This window comes from Erinaceus europaeus, chromosome 13, assembly GCF_950295315.1.
Source record: "Erinaceus europaeus chromosome 13, mEriEur2.1, whole genome shotgun sequence".
NCBI lineage: Eukaryota > Metazoa > Chordata > Mammalia > Eulipotyphla > Erinaceidae > Erinaceus > Erinaceus europaeus.
Window position 1 is genome coordinate 60490873 of NC_080174.1, and position 25209 is coordinate 60516081.

At 41.3% G+C, this 25209-nt stretch overlaps 2 protein-coding genes across 3 annotated transcripts in view; both read right to left on the reverse strand.

Moving 5' to 3' along the window:
• TMEM69 (transmembrane protein 69) overlaps positions 1-25209 on the reverse strand; it is a 132225-nt gene that overhangs the window by 60497 nt on the left and 46519 nt on the right. The window lies entirely within an intron of this gene.
• On the reverse strand, positions 58-24974 carry NASP (nuclear autoantigenic sperm protein). Of its 2 annotated transcripts, XM_007538462.3 has the most exons (15): positions 24807-24974; positions 20298-20348; positions 18508-18618; positions 15878-15958; positions 14969-15075; positions 13346-14323; positions 7291-7370; positions 5751-5833; positions 5227-5300; positions 4241-4429; positions 3876-4042; positions 3059-3115; positions 2891-2968; positions 1453-1596; positions 58-980 (listed from the first exon to the last, which is right to left on the reverse strand). In XM_007538462.3, exons 1-15 carry the CDS (start codon positions 24863-24865, stop codon positions 900-902), a joined length of 2340 nt encoding a protein of 779 aa, XP_007538524.1. In that variant the 5' UTR covers positions 24866-24974; the 3' UTR covers positions 58-899. The 2 variants fall into 2 exon arrangements, with proteins under 2 accessions (XP_007538524.1, XP_007538526.1); XM_007538464.3 differs by lacking the exon at positions 13346-14323 and having other exon boundaries at positions 24807-24972.

Genomic DNA, 25209 nt, shown 5'->3' on the forward strand with positions numbered 1-25209 from the left:
CCTCTCAACCCCAGCATCCCATGGTCCCACTGTGAGATCTTTAAACACAAGTCCAGACCCCATTTTTCTTTTTTTCTTTTTTTTTTGTATCTTTATTTAGAGAAGTCAAAACTGCAATTGGGATTAACAATTCCAAGTATTAGCATAGTTCAATTTTCTACACAAGAGAATAACAAATGGAACTTAACCATTCCCAGCCCCAATCCTTCCAACCATAACTAAAGTGTCTTTGAGAGTGACTTAGCTATTTTCAGATCAGAAAGTTCAGCACACCAGTTTTCCACACTGATCAAGTCGTCCCCCTAATTTTCTTCAGCTTCCCCCCCACACACAACAGAATCTTGGCTCTAGGTGAAGACTAAATAGATAAATGTAACTACCTTAAGGCCTGGCATAGAGGCTTACAAAGTCTAAAAGATACTCAGCACCAGAGCAAGATCTTTACCAAATCTTGTTTTTATAGCCCCCATCAAGAGACAGCACCAGTGAAAGTTATGTAACAACTATGTTCAGTCATGTATATAAAATGGAAAAATTAGATAGCACCATTGAAAAATAAAGGGCCCAGAGCCAATGCTTATTTGACCACCTCCATATTAGATGGATAGAAATTCATATCCATATTAGATGGATAGAAATATTAGATGGATAGAAATAGCTTATAACCCCCAACAGAGCAGTACAGAATTGGAGGATGGGACTGAGTTTGACCACAATATAAAATCTGGAGTGCTCCAAGGCACAGAGTTAGTCAATATTTAAGGGGGGAAAAAACCATTCAAGTCTCAACCTTTGCTTACAATCTTTATTGAAGTTATACAAAAAGAATTCCCCCAAAAGTGAAAAAATACATTATATACAAAACACTTTCCCTCAGGAGGAAGGCTATGCTCCCTCTCTTAACATGCAGTGCTTGCAACTGTAGCTCCGGCCTCCACTGTCCCCTCCACTGCTGCCAGGCTCTCAGCCTGATTCTTACCCTGGAAGATAAACAGGAGCCTGGGCATAAGCAACCCTAATCCAAGTCATTTCACCTTATACAACTGAGGCTCATTCAGCAGTAAAACACATTCTCAACAAATTCTGCTTTGCTCCCTATATTATAAACAAATTACAGCTTTTTCTTAATTCTCTGAAATAGAGCAGACAAAGTTGGGACTCATATTACAAAGAAAGGAGCAAGCAGAAAAAACCCAGTGGTCTTGCCAATTAAATGCCTCTCATACACTCATTAGGTGGATCTGAATATATTTATGTTCCATTTGTCACTGTAACATCCTAAACTCCATACCAAACTGTCTCCATAACAATTCTTGTTTTTAAATGATCGCTGCACACAATCAGTTCTAACAGGCTCAAAGTGAGAACATGCACTTGGGAGGAATGGTTTCCCTGGGCCCTGAGAACAAGGGGAAATGAAACAAAAAAACCAAACCCAGTTTAACTGCCCACCTCCTCCATGTTTTCGGAAACTTCATTTCCACTGGAGACAGCATCTCCACTGGAGACAGCATCTCCGTTGTCTCCATTCACCTCTGGTTCTTGTTTGGCTTTCTTTGCATCATCTTTCTGAGGGCTATCTTCCTCTGGTTTTCTCTAAAGATACAATTATAGAAGATTAAGATGTGCTTAGTGTTTTTCCAACAAGGCAACACACATCCCTCTTTGTTTCTCCCACCATGTGTACAAACACTAGGATCCACAGTTGCCACAGGAGACAAATGCCAACTTATTCTCTTCCATGTTTTGTAGATAAGGCTTCCTCAGAAGAGGAAAAAAACGTGGCAATTACATGGCAGAAAAACAGAATTGGGAGTCTGGTGGTAGCGTAGCGGGTTAAGTGCAGGAGGCACAGAACACAAGAACTGGCATAAGGATTCTGGTTTGAGCCCCCGGCTCCCCACCTGCAGGGAAGTAGCTTCACAGGTGGTGAAGCAGGTCTGCAGGTGTCTGTCTTTCTCCCCCCCCCCCCGTCTTCCCTGTCCTATTCAAAAACAACTACTACTACAATAAAAATATAAAAAATGTTTAATAATAACAATTTAAAAAAGAATCATAGTAACCATCTTTTGGAAGTCTCCTCAGAGTGCTGCAAGGGAGTATGGGCCTGATGCACAAAGCCCTAGAATGGAGGCCCAGCACTGCAGCAAAGGGAGCTGTAAGGATGATGAAAGTGCTCTTCTCTCTCTCTACAATCAAAGATCCAAGAGCAGAGGTGGCATACATGGGTGAGGTCCCAGCACTGCTTTAAGAAAAAGAGGGGAGGGAGTCGGGCTGTAGCACAGCGGGTTAAGCGCAGGTGGCGCAAAGCACAAGGACCGGCATAAGGATCCCGGTTCGAACCCCGGCTCCCCACCTGCAGGGGAGTCGCTTCACAGGCGGTGAAGCAGGTCTGCAGGTGTCTATCTTTCTCTCCTCCTCTCTGTCTTCCCCTCCTCTCTCCATTTCTCTCTGTCTTCCCCTCCTCTCTCCATTTCTCTCTGTCCTATCCAACAACAGTAATAACTACAACAATAAAACAACAAGGGCAACAAAAGGGAATAAATAAAATAAATATTTTTTTAAAAAAAGCTTTAAGAAAAAAAAAAGAGGGGAGTCGGGGTAGCGCAGCAGGTTAAGCACACATAGTGCAAAACACAAGGACCGGCATAAGGATCCCGGTTCGAGCCCCCAGTTCCCCACCTGCAGGGGAATCGCTTCACAAGCAGGTCTGCAGGTGTCTGTCTTTCTCTCCCCTTCTGTCTTCCCTCCTTTCTCCATTTCTCTCTGTCCTATCCAACAACAAATGACATTAATAACAACAATAACTACAACAATAAAACAAGGGCAACAAAAAGGGAACACATAAATATTATTTAAAAAGAAAAAGAACGACTGCATGTAGATTTACCTTCTTTCTGACAAGGTGAGAAATGTCAGTCACATGGTTTGACGAGGAAGCACCATCTGTTGACTTTCTACTGGCAATCTGGTGAAAGGGAAGTCTGTGAGTTTCTCAGCCTATCAGACAAATGCTGAAGTCAAATATTAAGTGACAAAAATCGCCAGAATTACCCACCATGGAGACTGAGGCACCTGTTCCACTGGGAGTGAAGCCTGAAGTAGAGCTTTCCACCTGTGTGAGAGATGACAAACCCAAATGGCCCCCTGCAGAGAGCCCATGAGTCACCCATAGCCGTTATCCCTACCATTTACGCAGATTATGACCCCAATTACTAGAGGTCTCTCACACAGCAGCAAAATCATTTATCTTCTCTACCAATACCTGCTACCCAGCCAAGGGCAAAGAAAAGAGTGTTTGTTTATATTAAACTCTCCTTAGCCTATAGAAAGCTTTTATAAGTCATGGTGGTGCATCTGATAGAGTACACAAATTATGATGTGCAAGGACATTCAATTCCTGGTCCCCATCTGCAGGGCGAAGCCTCACAAGTGGTGAAGCAGTGCAGCAGGTGTCTCTCGCTCCCTATCTCCCCCTTCTCTCTCAATTTCTGTCTCTACATTTAAAAAAAGCACATATTCTTTTAACATTCTAGCAGCCCAAAATAGGTAATCTGGGATAGCTTTAAATACCTCACACTGGTTAAATAAATACTATTTATACTGTCAAAAATATTCCATATATTTCCATTTTACATGAGTCAATTAAGGCATCGTTGTTAAAGAAAATGTTGACAGTAAATAGTTAAGGTTGAATTCATATCCCAATAGTCTGGCTCTAATGTAGATCATATACACTTAAATGTTATACCATTAGGACTAAATAGCCTTTATCTTGTTCCCTGCTCCACTCCAGCCATGTGTCCTGTCCTAACTATGAAGACGCCTTTGATAACATGCTATTATCCAAAACTTTAAAAGGGAAACAAACTAACCAGAGTTGCTTTCAGAGCCAATTCAGCTACATTCCCACTCCGCTGAGACTCTTTGGCATCTTCTATCTTCTCTTTAATTTCAGGTAGCAGATCTTTCAGCTCCTCAATTTCTTTCTCATATTCAGTAGGGGATCCTTCTGCCTCCTTCATCTGATCGCTTAAAACGGCTACAAAGAACAGGCCAAAATGGTCAGTAATAGTCACCACAAAAGGATCCAAGGGGGACCAGGCAGACTGCATAATGGTTATGGCAAACAGACTCTCATCCCTGAGGCTCCAATTACTTATACCACACCATAAGACAGAACTGAGCAGTGCTCTGATTAAAATAATAAATTACCGTGAAAGAGCTGGTGTTTACTCACCTACTCTCTTCTCAATGACTTCGATAGACTTGCTGAACTGTGCTACTGCCTCATCATACTGAGAATTGTATCCATGGGCCAAGCCAAGCTGGTAGTGGGTCTCTGCAAGGAGACGGTCATGGGCTTCCAGGTATTGCTCTTGGAGGTTTAAGCAAGACTGGAACTCCTCTATAGCCTGGACATAATTCTCTAGTGAAGAGAAAGAAACAGAAAGCAAGGCAAGGACATCATTTAATACAGTTCTCCTAAAGCTCAAACTATTCACTAAGTCACTTCCTTTTTCTATGTAGCAGGCAAGACTATAGTCAAATTAAGACTTTTTAAAAGTCCTTTTTCACAGTATCATTTTAACTGTAGGGACCCTAATTCACTGTCCTTTCCAAACCAACCACTCGTAACAGATTAGGCTAGGATTTATTTATTTATTTGCATCTGGGCTCTGCCCCTGCATGATTTCACCACTCCTAGCACACCAGTCCTCACACATGGCCATGAGTGTGCTCTATCAGTTGAGCTAGCTTCTGGCCTACCTGTTTTTTTTGTTTTTTTTTTAAAGTTATTAATGCAACAAGAAGTGAGGGTCTTACATATACATGTACAATACTGCTAGGTGCCCACATCCAATTTTTTTTTTATTCCTCCAGGTGGGGCTCCAATATTTTTCATTCTACGCCCTGAGCTAGAGACAAATAAAACACTGCCCCACAATCAATAGAGGTCCCCTGGCACTGGCACTATGTATGATGTTCCTATGTGACAACAGGCATCAAACCAAGGGCCACACACACAGTAAGGTGTGCATCTTACACATTAAGATTAGAGGAATGACTTCAGAGGACCTAGTGGGGGTTGTATTGTTACATAGAAAACTGAGAAATGTTATGCATGTACAAACTACTGTATTTACTGTCAAATGTAAACCATTAATTCCCCAATAAAGAAATTAAAAAAAAAAAAAGATTAGAGGAATGAAAAAAATGTATTACCAGATTCAACACTAACTTCTCCAAGTTTAAGATGTGCCTGTGCAGCATAAAGCTGAGCTTCTTTTGTTTCTTGCCTAAAAAGAAAAAAGATATCTCAATAGTGTTTGTCCTTTTCATGTTTGTTTATTTATTTAATCATTTATTTATTTATTTCTGGCCACTAGGGTTATCACTGCAGGGCAACTCTATGATCATGGCCATCTTTTTTTCTTTTTCTGATAGAAAGAGACATAAATACCTGCAGCACTGCTGCACTAGCTCATGAATCTTCCTGCCTGCAGGTAGGGAACAGAGGATTGGAGCTAGATCCTTCAAGCATGTGAGGCATGCACACCATTAAAAAAAAACATTTTATTAATGAAAAACAGAAAAACAAACAAACAAAAAACCAGACATCACTCTGGTAGATGTGCTGCCAGGGATCAAACTTAGAACCTCATGCTTGAGAGTCCAGTGTATTATCCACTGCGCCACCTCCCAGACCACCACCATTTGGTTCTCAATCTATTCCTAGAAAAGCTTACCTCTTAAAAATTATCTTTGCTAAATCCAGCATGTCCCAGGCAAGTTCTAGGTTCCCGATTTCCTCCTCTTCATTTTCTTGAGACTTGAATACATCCAAATTATTGTATTAGGCAAGAAGTACAAACAGGCATCTTTCTATTACAACCTTAGATGTATTAATTTAGTATGGATTAAAAAAAAAAAGTATAAGGTGCCAGGCGGTGGCACACCTGGTTAAGTGCTCATATTACAGTGTGCAAGGGTTCATGTTCAAGCCCCTGATCCCCACCAGCAGAGGAAAAGCTTCATGAGTGGTGAGGCAGGGCTACATGTGTCTTTCACTTTCTGTCTCTCCCATCTCAATTTCTCTGTCTCTAACCAGTAATAAGTAAAAAATAATAAATGAAGGTGCAGGCTTGGAAGATAGCATAATAGGCATGCAAAAGTCTTTCATATCAGAGGCTCTGAGGTCTCAGGTTCAATCCCCCAGTACTACCAAAAGCCAGAGCTGAGCAGTACTCTGGTCTTTCATTAAAAAACAAAACAACAAGGGCAACAAAAAGGGAAAATGAATAAATAAATAAATATTTAAAAAAAAAACGGGACTGGGAGCTGGGCGGTAGCACAGTCAGTTAAGCACACATGGCACAAAGTGGAAGGAATGATATAAGGATCCCAGTTCTAGCCCCGGGGTCTCCACCTGCAGGGCGGTCACTTCACAGGCGGTCAAACAGGTCTGCAGATGTCTATCTTTCTCTCCCCCTCTCTGTCCTATCCAACAACAAACAAGGGCAACAAAAGAGAAAGTAATAGCCTCCAAGAGCAGTGGATTAGTGTAGGCACAAGCCCAGCAATAATCCTGGAGGAAAAAAAAAAAAACCTCAGGGGCCACATGGTGGTGCACCTATTCCTCACCTACAGGGGGAAAGCTTTGCAAGTGGTGAAGCCGTGATGCAGGTGTCTATCTCTCCCTTATCTATCATTCACTTCCCTCTTGATTTCTGGCTATCTCTATCTAATCAAGATTTAAAAAGGAAGTTGGGTGGTAGCGCAGTGGGTTAAGTACACATGGCCCAAAGCACAAGGATCAGAGTAAGGATCCCGGATTCGAGTCCCTGGCTCCCCACTTGCAGGGGAATCGCTTCACAGGCGGTGAAGCAGGTCTACAGGTGTCTTTCTCTCTTCCTGTCTTCCCCATCTCTCTCCATCTCTCTGTCCTATACAACAACAACGACATCAATAAAACAACAAGGGCAGCAAAAGGGAATAAATCAATAAATATATATATATTTTTTAAAAAAACCAGAGATAGAAACAGAACACAAGGGCATAGGGTTCAAAACTCAAAAGTCTTCAGTGATTTTTAACAGTGATGTATGTTGGGCCCTACTCTAACAGGATTCCTGGAATCAAACAGTTCTGTCTATTCTATGTATGAATAAATGGGTATCCCAACCTCTACCCAAGGGGGAAAAAAATATCTTTCACCATGTCTACCCCAGTATCCACAATACTAAATGTCACTATAGTGAAAAAGTAAAGATATGGAACAAAATTCACCTTGTTTTCAAGAACTGGGTCATTTGGTGTTTCTTCAGCCTTGTCATTTCCTTTTTCATCTTCTTCTGAACCTTCAGTTTCTGTAAGTAAATATTCTTCAATATTGAAGATATCTTCTAACTAGTTAGAGATACTAACATTTGTCAAATAGCCTTTATTCTGAAGTTGGCCAGCCAGGTACCATACATAACCAGTTATTTACAGTGATCAACTGCTTATAAGGACAGGATAATTAGCTAAAGCACAAAGTGTAAACCGTCAATATTTAAATTGGGTAGGATATTGCTACCTTGCCATCTTCTAGTATGCATTTTTTGTTTTGACCACAGTACTGCTCAGATTTGGGTATGTTGGGGATTTGAACTCGGAGCCTCTAGCTACCTATGTGTTATACTACATTTACCTGGCCTTCGCTTATTTCTAATTTCTATTGGACTGTTGTTACCAGAGCCTTACTACTTTGGGCTGACTTTTGCAGACATAACAGAGATAGAGGGAAAGATAGGTGGCATACCAAAACTTCCTACAGTGGGGCAAAGGCCAGATTTTAAGTGGGGTAGTATGCATGGCATAGAAGGCACACTATCCAGGTAAACTTTCACTGGCCCTCGTTAAGCATCTTTTTAAAAACTTTATTTAGTGGGAAAAGAGGGAACCAGAGCACTATTCTGGCACATGCAGCATCAGTGGATCAAACTCAAGTTCTCACTCCTGAAAGTCTACTGTACTACCTTCCAGGCCACTAAGCATCTTTAACAAAGATGATCTCTCCTACACTCAGAGGCTATGGCATGAGACCTAAGAGCAACGAAGCCACGTTAAAGGACTTTTATCAAAAAAAAAAAAAAAAAAAAAAAAAGACTTTTATCTAGCAATTTTACTTTCATGTGTGAACTGCATGGCATGGGTATTGCTGTACATTACATAAGTGAAACAAACTCCAAGTTCCCCAAAAGGGGTCAGTTATAAGTTAATTAACTTCAATACAAACAAATCCTGCTTTACCCTTTCCTCCTGCTGACTATTTAACATAGTGGTTTTGAGCCATCAACAAACATCCAAACAACCACACATCCTATCTTTCTATTCCTCCCTTTCTTTCACACAGAGATAGTGAAGAGAGACTACTACACCAACGCTTCCTTTAAACCTGGGTGAGTTATCCAAGTAAGCTAGTTTGCCAGCCCTTTATGTCTATACTTCTAATAGGTTTACATACTTTCTTCATTTTATACTAGACAGGTTTTTGAGGCTTGAATCTGGGTCCTTACACACTGTAATGTGCACTGCAACACTGCCAGGCCACCATATATTCCTTTACAAGATTCTTTAAAAAGATTTGTGCTATACTGCACCAAAGTAAAACACTCTGGGGTTAGGTGCTGGGTAGAGTACACATCCTGGACCAGGATGGTAGAGGACCTAGTGGGGGTTGTACTGTTATATGGAAAACTGAGAAATGTTATGTATATACAAACTATTGTTATTTACTGTCTACTGTAAAACATTAATCTCCCAATAAAGAAATTAAAAAATTAATTAAAAAAAAAGATGTGTGCTAAAGGTAAGAGAACCCGAGTGTTGTCCAGGTACATGTGGTACTGGAGAAGGATAGAGCTCAGGAACGATAGAGCTCAGGAACTCATGCTTGTATGGCGCTCTAGTGTTATGAGGATGACATGGTCACAAGATGATGTTATCTTGATGCCACCTCCCAGGTCACATTCTGTATCTTTAATAATCTGGTATCTGTTCCACTTCATACTAAAGCAGTAACTAAGAAAAAAAAAAAAAAAAAAAACCTAATCAGGGACTGGTGTAGTGGTGCACCTGGCAGAGCCGCACATGTTACAATGTGTGAGGACCCAGGTTTGAGGCCCGGTGCCCTCCTACAAGGGGAAAGTTTTGCAAGTGGTGAAGCAGTGTTGCAAGTGTCTTGTCTGTCTCCCCTCCCCTTTCAATTTCTGATTGTCTCTATCCAATAAATAAAAATAAAAGAAATATAAAACAAACCTAATTACTGGGTAGGGAGACATAGCATAATGGTTATGCAACGAGACTCATGCCTAAGGCTCCAAAGTCCCAGGTTCAATCCCCTACACCACCATAAGACAGAGCTGAGCAGTGTTTTTTTCAAAAAAAAAAAAAACTAGTTATTTGGACAATTATTATAATACAGTAACTAAAATTATGTGGACTTATATCAATTATAAGTGTGTCAAGGGAGTCGGGCAGTAGCACAGCAGGTTAAGTACATGTGGCGCAAAGTGCAAAGACCGGCCTGAGCTCCCTACCTGCAGGGGGGTCGCTTCACTCCTCTCTGTCTTCCCCTCCTCTCTCCATTTCTCTCTGTCCTGTCCAACAATAACATCAACAACAACAACAAAAAAGGCAACAAAAAGGAAATAAATAAATATTTTTAAAAAGTGTGTTAAGCAGGGCTAGGCAGTAGCATACCCAATTAAGTGCATGTTACACTGCACAGAACAGTTCAAGCCCATTTTCTCTCTGTCCTACCCAACAACATCAACAATAACTACAAAAGGGGTAGGGGCAACAAAAGGGAAAATATTTTTTAAAAAGAGAAATTAAAACACTTCCTAACCTGATAACCTATCTTCAGATAAAAATGAGTGCTCTGGGCCAGGTGGTGGTGCATCTGGTTGAGTACATGTTATGTGCACGGATACATAGGGAGTTTTCTTTGAGTGGTTAAGCAGTGTTGCAGTGTTCTCTTCCTTTCTCTTCTCCCTTCATTCTCCATTTCTGGTTGTCTCCAGTAAATAAAGATAATAAATGCAGCCAGGTAGGGGTGCACCTGGTTAAGTGCACAAGTGTGCAAGGACCCAGATTTAAGCCCCTGGCCCCCAGCTGCAGGGGGAAAGCTTCACAAGTGGTGAAGCAGGGCTGCAGGTGTCCTTCCTCTCTCAATTTGTCTCTACCCAATAATAGATTTAAAAATAATAATAAATTAAGAATGCTTTACTGTGCTGAGTTTTAAAAAATGGAATGTTATTGTTTAAAGGAAAAAGAAATACTATTTGATACCATTTCTTTTATCAGTATGGACAGAAAGTGGTATAAACCCTAAGAATGACTTGTAAATGTGGTATGGGAGTAAATAAAGTGTTATACTCTCAAGCATGACGTCCTGAGCTTTATCTCCAACACTGTCTGAGCCAGTGTTACTCTGGCTATTTTTTAAAAACTGACTTCTAAAGATGTAAAGACATCCTGCCCAGGTCTGCAGGTGTCTCTTTCTCTCCCCCTCCTCTCTCAACTTCTGTCCTATACAGTAACAACAATAGTAATAACAACTAGGGTAGCACAATGGAAAAATGGCCTCCAGGAGCAGTGGATTCATGGTGTAGGCAATGAGTTCCAGCGATAACCCTGGAAGTAAAATATAAATAAAAAATATATATTCTTAAAAATATTTTTAATGCTCAGGAGAGGAAAAAATGCTCCAGAAAGTCAGAGATCATAGCAGTACTAGGAATGAAACCAGGACCTCATACATGTAAAGAATGTGCTCTACCAAATGAGTCAGTCACAGGCTTGGTCTTTAAGAGTAAAATCCCGGGAGTTGGGCGGTAGTGCAGTGGGTGAAGCGCAGGTGGCGCAAAGCGCAAGGACCGGCATAAGGATCCTGGTTGGAGCCCCCGGCTCCCCACCTGCAGGGGAGTCACTTCACAGGCGGTGAAGCAGTTCTGCAGGTGTCTTTCTCTCCCCCTCTATCTTCTCCTGTCTCCATTTCTCTCTGTCCTATCCAACAACAATGACAACAATAATAACTACAACAATAAAACAAGGGCAACAAAAGGGAATAAATAAATAAAATACTTTAAAAAAAAATTTTTTTAAGAGTAAACTGCCCTCCCCTTACTGGTTATGTGACAGGCAAATTGCCTATTTTCTGTAATTTCGTCATTTATAAAACATGAGAAACTGCAATAAATAGTACCTACATATACACTCAACGTATGGTTCCTGGGATTTCTATAATAAGTGATATGAGGAATTTTATTTCTATATTCAGTCCCTGAATTGCATATAGCAGAGTAGTACTCTGGTTTTCTTTCTTGTGAATTAAATTCTTAGAGACTGGAGAGACAGCCTAAGTTGCTTATGCAAACAATTAAGCATGAAGTTCTGAGCACCCAGGTGTGATACCAGAGCTAAGCAGTAATCTGGTAAAACAAACACACACACACACACACACACACACACACACACGGACTCTCAAACATGAGATCCCACATGTGACAGAGTGACCCTCTGGTACCCCAGCACATTAACTAATTAATCTTTAAATCGCAATTTTTTTAACATCACCAGGAAATTTCAGATATGATGTGGGTTAAAGCAGTAGAGAAAATTTGCCTTTTTCCCCACTGGTGAGGTAGTTTAGAAGAATACATTCAACTCAATCTATGATTATTGGGCTATATTTGACCCTAAATAAGTCAACTAGATCCCAAAGCCCCAACTAGAGTTAACTGCTTGCTACATACTATTTTTTTGGAATCAAAAGTGACATTATGCAGCCTGCAAGTGGCACAATGGGTAAAGTTTTGGACACTCAAATGCAAGGCCATAAACCCAATCAATCTGTGGCAGTGCATGTGCCAGAATTCTTTTTTTTTTTTTTTTTTTTTTTAGTAACCTTATTGAGCTAGGGAGATAGTCCCAGGTTCAATTCCCAGAACCACCATAAGACAGAACTGAGTGGTACTCTGGGAGTCTATTTCTCATGGGAAAAAAAAAGCAGTAAGGATACACACATATTTTTAAGTAATTTTATCTGAGTGTACTAATATTACTACTTTGTTCACTATCATTAAAAAACAAGAAAGTGGGTGGGGAAGATAGCATAATGGTCATGCAAAGGAACTCTCATAACTAAGGCTCCAAAATCGCTAATTCAATGCCTACCAATATAAGCCAGAGCTGAGCAGTACTCTGGTAGAAATAAATAATAACAGTAAATGAGAAGTTCAGCTCTGCATTTTACAAAGAACTTTTAAAACCCAACATGCATCCCGATGGCATTACCATTTAACCAGCCCACTTCTGGTTACCATGCCTGTGCTGGCTAGAAGGGATTTTATCAGAATATCCTGCAGATACTGCTAAGGGCTCTTTGGAAATCTAAGACATAGATTTTCAAACAGTCTGGCATTTATGATTATTAATGATTCATTGGAATATGCCAGTGGTTATCATTAATGTTAGATAAACCTTATAGAGTAGAATCCTCAATTGATAGCACAACTCAAGTCAGACGTGCCAATTACGTTCTAAGTTCTGGTTCGAGGCTTACAGGCTTTGATGACACTGAATTACAATTAGGAGTAACATTATATAAAGTATTCACATTTTTTAATGTCCCAAGTAACAAAAAATTCAGTTTAGCAGCCAAAGCAAGCATGAAATGAAGGGAGAAAGCAGCAAGCAGGCTAACGGTTATACTTTTATTATCTTTTGGAGATTACTCACCAATGTGAATAAGCCTCTAAATACTTCCCGAAGACTAAAAGAGCACACCAGAATTCTTACACTCTGGTAGTAGAACATTCATCTAAATGGCATGCCTGTTTAAGTGTACCAATTCAGTGGATTCTACTACTCTTATCTTGCTTTTTAAAGTAGTGATGTAAACAGTAGTAAAAGATATCCAGATGCATGCAAGTGAATGTCCATTCAGCATTCTCTGCCTGCCTGGTTCTCTACTCCCTATTTATCCCACCCCTCATTCACCTAGCTTTATTTTCTTTTATTGGCTAGTATGGTGTAACAATTTACTGACTGCTAGCCAAGTCTCAGGAATCATATAGGCCTATTTTGCAGCTAGTGAAAGTGTTAGTTTATAAGCCACCTAAAAGACCTACTTTTGATTTAACACATAAGCTTCTTTAACTATACCCATAGCTGGATCTTTCCTAATCCAAGGCAGACGGAAAATCCTGAATGGAAGGCTGACTTTTACCCATGATTAGTGAGTCAAATCCAGAAAGTACTCCACCCACTACAGCTCTTGCATATCCCCATTTACCTTCACCCTCTTTCATCTGTTCTTCTGTCTCTTCATTAGCAGCTACCTTAACTTTGTCTTCCGATTTCTCAGTAGCTTCCTGGGCTAACTTGGTCACAACCTCATCTCCAGCTGCCTCAGACTCTTCTATAGGCAGCTTAGTCTCTTGGCTAGGAACCAACTCTGCCCTGACTTCTAGTTCTGAGCCATCTTTTGTTTCTGCCAGTCCTTCTGCAGAAGTCTGTGGCTCAACAGGAGTCAGATCTGCAGCTGACAGTCCATTGACTGCACCATCCTTAAGAACAGTGGCTTCCTGCCCCAAATCCCCAGAGACATCTGAACCAGCTTCTCCAGCTAAGGCTTCCGGAGCCTCTGCTGTCACCTTTGGTGACTTTTTAGTAGGAAGCATTTCTTGCCCTACCAGCTGCTCAACAATAGCCTTTCCTGGCTCATTTTCAGAGGCCTCTGCCTTTGAGTCATGCCCACCCACTTCCACTGTCTTTTCTGTTGGAGCTACAGGCTCTGCTTCTACTTCCATTGTCATACTCTTATTTTCTAGGGTCACAACAGACTGCTCTTCTGATGTTTCTTTCGGCTTCTCCTCTATGCTCACAATGACTTCTCCCTGCTTTTCCTGAACTCTTTTTTCTGTGCACTCTTCTTGGACATCTATGCTAGAAACTAATTTTCCTTCCTCAGCATCTGGTACTTCCTGTTCTGACTTCCCAGAAGTGACTTCAGCATCATTTAGTCCTGCTTCTGCTGTTCCTTTTGCCTCTTCAGTAGTTTCAGTTAACTGATCCAGATTTGACTCAACTTTTTCCTGTAGTTCTGTGGAAGGCTCACTTATATCCATATCTTCTTGTTCTCCCTTCTCCATTTCAGTCTCCTGTTCTTTATCAGGTTCAGGCTTTACAATAGACTTGTCTTCTATTTTTTTTGCTGCTTTTTCTCCCATGGCGTCATAAACCTGTTCTCTCAACTCTTCCCTTGCTTCCTCTACATGGTTAAAGAACATGAAGAACAAACATGTCTTCGAGTTTAATAATAAAGGCATAAATGGAAACTAAAAATATATTCCCTTTTAAGCCCTCAAATAGCCTGATTTAACTTTTAACAGATGGCCTAAGAATTCTCTGCCCCCTTGAGAAATGCAAAGGCAAAGCCACAGGTAACAGAGCAATATATTGCAAAAGAAACACAAGCTCTTAAGAGACTATTTGACTTGAGCATCCTGATTATCAGTTAGGTAAGAGATGTCAAGTTTATTCATTCTCCTTAAATAATGCATTTTAAAAATTAAACTTTTTTAGACACAACAAATATAAACATCTCCAAAAGCACTGCTATTAAAATAACTGACCTGCACACATTTAAAGTTTTGCACCAAAATATTTCAGATTATTGTAATCACTGTAATGCCAATTTAAATAACTATTTATGTTGGAAATTTAGTTGTCCTTTTATAGTTTGCTGTCAGTTTCAGTAACAAATTACATCCACTGCAGTCTTCAACAGATGCAGGGATCCAGGTGACACTGCAGGTATCTTATGAGAACATTGAGGACACAGAGCACTATTTCCACCACTTATGCACAGAAATAAATGTTGCATCTCTTGAAAGTCACATGCAACTCCACATACCATCTACATTATTATTTTCTACCAGGGATTCATCTTCTGTTTTTTCTCCTTCCTCCTCTTCTACATGCACACCTTCCAGGGCATTTCCCAACACACCATTCTCCATTCTAGGAGAACAAAAGGAGAAAGCACCAAAGATATAATGGCTAGAACCTAACAAATTTTCTACAATATGTAGTCCTCTATCGTAAAAGTAAAAAGAGACTAAGTCTAAATACTCATAGAAATTAATAACCAAAACCTTTAATGTAAACTAAGCCATAAAGGAAATAAGTATATCCTTTCATCAAGCTCCTTGAAAAACAATGATGACTTATCTGTACAGGTTTTTGCTTTAACCAAAGCACTACACAATTATGGTTTATGGTGGTGCCAAGGATTGGACCTGGGACTTTGGAGCCTCAGGCATTAAAAGTATTTTTGCATAACCATTTTGCTATCTTCTCAGCCCAATGTCTCTTGAATTTCTCAAAGTTCACATCCAACCAAATCTCTATATTCTGAGAACATGCTGTCAATTTTTTTTGCGCCAGGTCGCCAGAATATTTTTTATTAGACAATCAGAAAATTAACAGAACTGACATTAAACATACCAGATTGCCAGTATACTCTTCTGGCTAATAAATTCAAGTAGCAAACATGCCAACAACTTTCCAACTAGTAGGAAGTTTTCTAATAACCCCAAAAATCAAAATCTGAATTTTACTCTTTACATCAAGTGCTGTACCTACCTATCATTCATCAGTTTCATGCTTCTACACCCATCCTCATTCCAACTAAAAACCTATCTCACATCGCTCATCTGAAATGTCAAAGCTAATGATATAAGCAAACACATTTAGGTTTCTAAGTAGGTAACAAAGATGATATGAAACATCCTACTTAAAAACTGCAGCTTGAAAGACATACCTTGCCAGCTCCAGAAGTGATTTCCCATAGAAAAAGAAGGCTTCTCCACACTCATTAGCCGTCTCTCCATACTTCTTACCTCTACAAAAAGAATAAACCACTAAAATCTGAATTAACATCTAATGTACAGGATTTATTTCTAAGACTAGGGCACAGTTCCAGCACATGCAGTGCTGGAAACTGAAAGGAGGGCCTAACGCACTCTCCCAGCTAAAGCACTGCCCTGTCTATTTCTACTTCATTAATTATAATCCCCACTCTCCACCTGTGAGGGTGGGGAGGTGAGGAGGAAGACACCACTTCACAAGTAGTGAAGTAGGTCTGCAGGTGTCTCTTTCTCCCTATACCTCTCAATTTCTTTGACCTATCAAAAGAGAAAGGAAGGTAGGAAAGAAGGAAGAAAGGAAGGAAAGAAGGGAGGGAGGGAGGAGCCACTAGGAGAGGTAGATTAGTGGTGTTGGCACCAAGTTCCAGTGATAACCCTAGTGGCAATAAAAAAATTATTTTAACTAAAAAGGGGACTTAAAAAAAAATCAAAGCATATTTATGTTTGTATATAGTTTTCTAGATGGCATCTAGAACAGCACTGCAATAGCTAAGGATATAGTTAAATAATTAGTGCAGCCTGGAATGTTCCTAGCCATGACCACAGAATGTGAGCTCAGATCTACAGGGATGCGGAGGTTACATAGGCTCCTGTGATGAATATGGGCCCCAGATCAAATCGATGGGGTTTACAGTAAAAAATATTTATATACTTTCCCCATATTTGGGAGCTACTCTCTTCCCTGATCCAGCTTTCTAGTCCTTTTTTCAACTGACACCATCTTCCCAGATAATAACTTCAGTCGCCAGGTTCCAGATGATACATGATGCCAACCTGACTTCCCTGGGCAGACAACCCCATCAATGTGTCCTGGAGCCCAGACCCCTACCCCATTAAGAAAAGAGACAGACTGGGAGTATGAACTGACCTGTCAATACCCATCTTCAGCAGGGAAACAATTACAGAAGACAGACCGCCCCTCTTTCTGCACCCCATAATGACCCTGGGTCCATATTCCCAGAGGGATAAAGAATAGGGAAGCTATCAAGGGAGGAGATTGGATACAGAATTCTGGTGGTGGGAATAGTACGTTTCTTATCCTACGGTCTTATCAATATTTCCATTTTATAAATAAAAAGTAAAGAAAAAAAAAAGAGCAAAATACACTCTGGCTCCCCACCTGCAGAAGCAGTGAAGTAGGTCTGCAGGTGTCTATCTTTCTCACCCCTTCTCTGTCTTCCTCTCTTAATTTCTCTGTCTATGCAAAAATATTAAAAAAAAAAAAAAAAAAGTCCACAGGAGCAGTGGATTCACAACTAGCACCAAGCCCCAGTGATAACTCTGGAGGCAAAAAAAAAAAAAAAGAAAACAATAATTTTTAGTTCTCATCACAAAAGAAATTTTGTACCAGCAGTCCTAAGGTGATGGGGTAGCTAAAGCGTTGGACTTTTAAGCATGACATCATAAGTTTGACCCCTACATCCCATGTGCCAGACTAGTGCTCTAGTGTGCCCTCTCTCCTTGCTGTCATTAATAGAGCCAGGTATATATAGCATAATGGTCATGGCAAGACTTTCCAAGTTTAATCCCCAGTACCACTATAAGCTAGAGCTGACGGGGGGGGGGGGGGGGGTTTGAATTGTTATGTGGAAAATTGGGAAATTTTATGTACAAACTATTGTATTTTACTGTCGACTATAAATCATTAATCCTCCAGTAAAGAAGAAGAAAAAAAAAAAAAAGCCAGAGCTGAGTGGTGTGCTTCTTTACCATGTAAAGCAAAGTGAAGTCCAGCCCACACTGGATCTTTCACTCTTTCTGCCTCTAAAGATATAAATAGGTAACTTAAATATTCTTTAAAAAAGTTTTAAGGGACTCGGGTGGTAGCGCAGAGGGTTAAGCTCATAAAAAAAATTTTTTTTTAAGTTTTAAAAAAGTATGGTGATGGGGTGGAGGGTAGATAGCATGACAGTTATACAAAAGACTCTCATGTCCGAGGCTCCAAAGTCCCAGGTTCAATCCCTCGCAATACCATAAACCAGAGCTGAGCAGAGCTCTGGTAAAAAAAAAAAAAAAAAGTGTATGATGATGTATGTTATATTTCATGAGTTATCTTCTGGTCCTCTAAGCATCTGTTTTCTGATGACTTTCTTTTAAATTTCAGGTAGGAAAGTAGTTTGCATAAAAAGTTTACGCTGTCTCAGTCCTTATTTCTCCCTTTCAATTTATTGACGGGAAAAGGTAGCCCAGAGAAAAATGATAAATAAGTAAATAAATAAGACTGTGCTAATAATAGCATTAATAGGAGAGAGACCATTGTGACTTTTTTGAGAATAAAGTTTTCAAGGACACAGAACTTCCAGTGTTAAAATTGGAAAAGTTTCAAAACTGGAAAACTAATTATATTACTCAGGAAAATCAAAGACTAAAATTGCTCAGTGACACTTAAGACTATATAGTTTGTTACAGGAATAGACTTCTAAATGAAAAATAATAAATAATATTTTAAAACTACTACTCTTGGTTCACCAGTCCTCCTGTAACAGCTGTTTATACAAGTTCATCACAGTAAAACAGTACTTACAAAAGGCTAGCAGCTTCCTGGAATGCATTTACAGCTGCTGGGATATCCCCCATCACAAGGTTTTTTTGTCCCAAGCCCAGTAATTTCTTTGCTTCACTATCCACATCCACACTGCAAGAAAGTTTTTCAATATGTCAAGTATTTTTTAAAATCACATTTTAAAGTGCAAGCTACATTTACTTTTCTATCTGAAAAGGTTATCCTGGAGCAGTAAAGCCCCAGGCAACAAGTAAATAACTTTTAAAAAAAATATTTATTCCCTTTTGTTGTCCTTGTTTTATTGTTGTAATTATTGTTCTATTATTGTGAGTTTCAGTCCAAGTATTTTATTCAAGTACAAAAAAATCTGGGGAGTCGGGAGGTTGCGCAGCGGGTTAAGTGCACTTGAGGCAAAGCGCCAAGGACCCGCTTAAGGGTGCCGGGTCGAGCCCCCAGCTCCACACCTGCAGGAGAGTGGGTTTCACAGGCAGTGAAGCAGATCTGCAGGTGTCTATCTTTCTCTCCCCGTATTCCCTCTTCTCTCCATTTCTATCCGTCCTATCCAACAACAATGACAACGATAATAACTACAATACAACAGCAAGGGCAACAAAGGGGAATAAATAAACTATTTTTAAAAAATCTGAAGTGAGTTGGGGGTAGTGCAGTGGGTTAAACACATGTGGCACAAAATGCAAGGACCAGCATAAGGATCCCAGTTCAAGGCCCCCGCTCCCACCTACAGAGGCGTTGCTTTACAGGAAGTAAAGCAGGTCTGCAAGGTGTCTTTCTCTCCCCCTACTCTATCTATTTCTCTGTCCTATCCAACAACAACATCAATAACAACTACAGTAACTACAATAAAAAACAAGGGCAACAAAAAGGGAAAATAAAATATAAAAAATAATCTGGTGAGTCCAGCGGTAGCGCAGTGGGTTAAGCGCACATTGCGCACAGCTCAAGGACCAGGGTAAGGATCCCGGTTAGAGCTCCCCGGCTCCCCACCTGCAGGGGAGTCGCTTGACAAGCAGTGAAGCAGGTCTGCAGGTGTCTTTCTCTCCCTCTCTGTCTTCCCCTCCTCTCTCCATTTCTCTCTGTCCTATCCAACAACGACATCAATAACAATAGCTACAATAAAAAAAAGGGGGCAACAAAAGGGAATAATTTTTTTTAATCTGAAGATATTATCAGGGATACATACTTTAAAATTGTAAATAGTGTAAATTTAGTCTTAGTTGTTACATATTTAAGAGTGATACAGGGGGAGTCAGGCCGTAGCCCAGTGGGTTAAGCGCAGGTGGCTTGAAACCCAAGGAGCAGCATAAGGATTCAGGTTGGACCCCCCCCCCCGGCCCCGCCCCCCCCACCTGCAGGGCAGTCACTTCTCAGGCAGTGAAGAGGTCTGCAGGTGTCTACCTTCCTCTCCCCGTCTTGCCCTCTTTTCTCCATTTTTCTGTGCTAACAACGACATCATCAATAACAATAATAACCACAACAATAAAAAACAAGGGCAACAAAAGGGAAAATATAAAAAAAATAGTGATACAGGGGCCAGGTGGTGGCACATCTGGTTGAGTGCATTTACAGTGTGCAAGGACCTGGGTTCAAGCCTAGTTCCCACCAGCAGAGGGAAAGCTTTTCAAGTGGTGAAGCAGGGCTGCAGGTGTCTCTATCTCCCCATACCCTCTCAATTTCTGGCTGTCTCTATCAATAAATAAAACAATGGCACTAACTTCCCTCGAGTTACATAGCTCTTAATTAAACTTTATCTTCCAGATAAAAATCTAATTGTACTGTGTAAATAATCTTACCTCTCTATTTTATCTGCAGAGGTAGAAGGAGCAGGGGCATCTTCTTCAGTCCTATAATAAAAAAAAAAATCATGACAACAAACTTAAAATGGAAGGAGAAAAAGTCATGAAAAGATTCACTAAGTGCCCTATAATATTACAATTTTAATATCTGCTAACACCAAATTCAATCCTATTCAAATATTTCTTAAAAGCATAATGGTTATGTGCAAATGTTTTGTGCCCCAGGTGTTTCCAGGTTTAGTCCCCAGCATCAACTGAATACCAGAGTATTAAAGGGGGGGACAAAAAACCTTATTTGCTGGCCATACTACCATGAACACTTCTTTTTCTCCTGGCTATAGTACAAACTACTTTGCTCTATATTTCATTAACAAAAGAAAAAAAAGCAAGTTTAAGAACTAAGTAAAAAAAAGCTAACCATCGGGGCCTGTGAAGTGCTAGGCCCATGAAAGAATCCCGCTCCCACCACCACCCCACCTGCAGGGGGGTTGCTTCACAAGAGGTTAAGCAGGTCTGCAGGTATCTATCATTCTCTTCCCCATCTCTCTCAATTTGTCTTATCCAATAAGAGCACTAAAAATACAGTAACACTGACCACACACACACACAAAAAAAAAAGGCTACCAGGAGCATTGGATTTGTAGTGCAGGCACCAAGCCTCAGCGATAAAAAAAAAACAAAAACCTAACAATGACAAGGACTGGTTGGTTTAGCATTTAGCCAAGCCAATCACTATTTAAATAAAGGGGGGGGGGGAGACAGTGCCATGTGTGAAGCAACACTTTAGTCCTGAGGCACCAGAGATGCTAGGTTCAATCTGTAAAGCACCATAAGCCCGAGTTGAGCAATTCTGGGGTAAAAATAAATGGCTAGAGGGTACACAAGTCAAACTAACTTTCCACAAAATAACCCAGTATTGTTATCTGGAGGTCCCTCTCTCTCATAAGTGAATAAATCTAAAACAAAAGTACTTAAGCAAAACTAGAATGAAAATCAACTCTGTGGTCTAGGAGGTGGTACGATAGAGTTGGACTTTCAAGCATGAGACCCCAAGTTTGATGCTCTGGTAGCCAAAGTGATGCTCTAGTTCTCCCCACTTCTCTCTCAATAAAGCTAGAATGCTAGCGAGAAAGGATCAATTTTGAGTTATTTTATCCTGATTATTCATTTGGATGTTTTACATGTCTCTGATCTTATTTTGTTTTACCACCAGGATTATCACTAGGGTTCCAACATTCCTGATGATCTCTTTATTCCCCCCCCTTCTATACTGAAAGGGACAAAAAGGGGAGAGAGAGACACCCACAGCACTTCTCCACTGCTCCTGAAACATCTCTCCTGCAAGTACCAAGGAACTTGAACCAGGGTCTTCACACATGGTAATATGTGTGCTCTGTTGCCTAGTCCCATGTTTAAGTCCCTTCAATAGAGTAATATAGAATAAAATAGCATCATCCTAGTACATGCAATGCCAGGGATCAAACTTAGAACCTAGTACTTTTTAAAATTTCTTTATTGGGGAATTAATGTTTTACATTCAACAGTAAATACAATAGTTTGTATATGCACAACATTCCCCAGTTTTCCATATAACAATACAACCCCACCAGGTCCTCTGTCATCCTTTTTGGACCTGTTTTCTCTCCACCCACCCACCCCAGTCTTTTACTTTGGTGTGATAAGAACCTAGTACTTTTTTAAGGATAAGGCTCTAGTCCTTGTACCACCTGCAAGGTCATGACTAAACTCACGTCTTTTTTGCCACCAGGGTTACTTCTGGGACTTGGTGCCTGCACAACTCCACCACTCCTAGTGGTGTTGCCTCCTGCCCACTCTCTTTGTTTTGATAGAGTAAGAGGGAGAGAAATTGAGAAAGAGGCACCTACAAACTGTTACTGTGCTCCTGGTTTCCCACTACAGGTGGAAACATGGGCTTGAAATCAATCCCTGGTGCATGGTAACATGTGCCACCTGGTCCTTCAAGTCTTTTAAAGATTATAGAGCCAGAGATCATTCTTTGTATGTGATGCTGGGGATCAAACCTGGCATATAGTCCATCTCTTTATCTACTTTGCCATCTCCTGGGCTTCTCAAATCATTTTCTTTACTCTTCCCTTTATATATCATGTTTTCCTCTTAACAGCCCCATCAACTTGGTTAACTAAAGAATGCCAATGCTACCTTAATAAATTATATTTTGTTGCAATTTCCTGTCTGGCAAACTAGATCTTAAGAATGAATAAAAACTTGAAATACTAGTGCTTATACCACATTGCCATTTACAGAAACTATTTCTCCATTCTTATCTTCATTAAGTCACTGTATACTCATGTGAAAACAAAAGGATGCCCAAATAGCACTCAATACATATGACTGCTGAGTTTTCATGTACAATTTATGGTAGAAGAAATGTAAGGGCAGGGGCAGATAGCATAAAGGTTATGCAAAGAGACTCATGCCTGAGGCTCCAAAGTCCCAGGTTCAATCTCCTGCATCACCATCAGCCAGAGCTGACCAGTGCTCTGGTTGAAAAAAAAAAAAAAAGAATTAAAGAATTTAATTTTCCAGAAGGACCTGCCAGTAAACTACAGACTAGAGGAAGTTAAGCTAATTTTGGCTAGCCACAGATTACATGTGAAAACATGCAAAAGATACTCACTGCAGTTTTATTTTGAATAAACTGCTGCTTTGCCATGTGTGTGACTCAGGTTTAAGCCTAGTTCCAACACACTGAAGGAAGCTTAGATGCTGAGGTCTCTTACACAAATCTATCTGGGTATATGTGAAGGGGTTAAAAATATTAAATCTGATGGGGGCGAGGGTGGGTTTTTAATTATTTATTTGAGAACTAATAGTTTACAGTCAACAGTAAAATATAATAACTTGTTTACGTGTAACATTTCTCAGTTTTCCACCTAACAATTCATTCTGCCATCCTGTTCAAGGACCTGAACCCTCCTCCCCGGAGGCTTTTACTTTGGTGCAATACACTAACTCCAGTGCAAGTTCTGCTTTGTGTTTTCCCTTCTGTTCTTATTTTTCAACAGTGAGGGTGCTTCAACACAGTATCACATCTGCCAAAGTGATGCTCTCTGGTTTTCTCTCATAAATCAATTAGATATTGTAATGTGTTTCTTGAATATTGTAGCAGATGTGGTGCCCTCTAAGTGGAATGAATGACTGTTAGACATTGTGTAGGGCACCGAAAACAGTTTTGTGAGCATCAACTTCAAAATAAGGAGCTCTGTATCTGTACTGTGGCAAGCCAGTCTATTCTGGTCCTACCAAATCAACAGGCAAAAGCCTGATCTTGTTTAAATTGTTAACTCCCAAACATTCTTGGGGTAATTTGAGAACCATTACAACAGAAGCTCATTATGAAATGACCAAAATAGTGGTAGGCAGCTAAATAGCATATGTGAATATCTGGCTAACTTGACAAAGGGCAAAGTTTTAGTGGGTCAACCAAAAATTTCACATCAACCTCTTCTATAGAGAAAGCGAACTTATAAATGGAAAAAATTAATGCCCCTTTAAAAATGGCCCAGTGACTAGAGCTTAGGACTTAAAAACACGAGAAAGGTGTGAAGCTGCACCTCCTAGTTGGTTAAGAGCATTTATTTCCTCGAACTTAGAAATGCCTTACACATGAGTGGCAGTGTGCAACCATCAGGGCAATTCTCATCTTCCACATCCCTTCCAGTACTTCTGCTACACTTCACACACACAAGCGGCCCTAAGGGAAGTTCCACTCACTGTGTCCCTTTGAAGCAGGCAAATCTCTCACGCCTGCAACACCCCCAAGTCTCAAGAAGCACGAAGCTCTACCACTGGCCGATCAGCCGGGCTTCTTGATCAAGGTAGGAGGCCACCAGGTGAGCGAGCTCACTGCAGGTATAGGCCCCAGGCCGCTTGCCGGGGACGTCCCGAGCCCCTGCCAGCCATAAACAATGGAGTTTTCGCGCCTCCGCGGGGCCCCGCCCCCCGCCGCGGACGCACGCAAGGCCCCGCCCCCAAACGCCCCGCCCTCCCGCCCGCGCCAACCCCACCGGCCCAGCCTCCTTCCTCGTGCAAAGCGTTTTTTTTTCTTTTGGCGCCAAATCTCCTTAATTCCCCAGGTGGTCGAGGCAGCCTCCCGAAGGAGTGCGCCAGGAGTGTGGGGGGGCAGTAAGGGTGCGGAGCTAGACCGGCGCCCTGGGACCGCGCCTCCCCGGCGACAGCCCCGGGCCCGGGAAGGCCGGCGAGGGGCAGACTAGGCAGACAGCTGCCGCTGCCCCCGGCAAGATGGCGGCCGCGAAAAGCGGGGCAGGGGGCGCCAGCCGGCCGGCGCCGCAGCCAGTGCGCCAAGCTTCCCGCCAGAAGGGGGCTTCTCCAGCGCCCTGGCCTCGCCGGACCCCAACGACAGCTCAGAGGGAGGCAAGCCTTCCGCCCAGCAGCTTCTGCCTTCCAGTAGAGTCCCGTCCGGCACCCCCTCCCCGAACACTAACTCCCCGTGGTCTCGCTTACTTGTCGGTGGAAACCAGCTCTCCGGCAATGGCGGCAGTGGCTGTGGACTCAGCGGCCATCGTTGCCCTGAGGCGGTGAACCAATGGACGGAACAGATCCTATAAGGAAAACAGAAGAAGCTTGAGAGGCAAGGCACCTATCTACCGACAGAAAATGGCAGATTGGAGGCCCCGCGCGGTTGGGGCCCTCTTATATAGGAACGCCCGTAGTCCCACCCATCCACTTCCGGACCCTCCCCCTCGCGTTTAAAGGGCCAGAATTCAACACTACTCTAACCTAGGAACAACCCACCAGGCCTTCCCAGCCTGGTGTTAAGGGATTCTTTTCCCTCTAGGCCTTACCCCACCCCCAAAACCAACTTTGTTTCCTCAGGAAGTCGCGTAAGAAAAACTGGAATCTACAA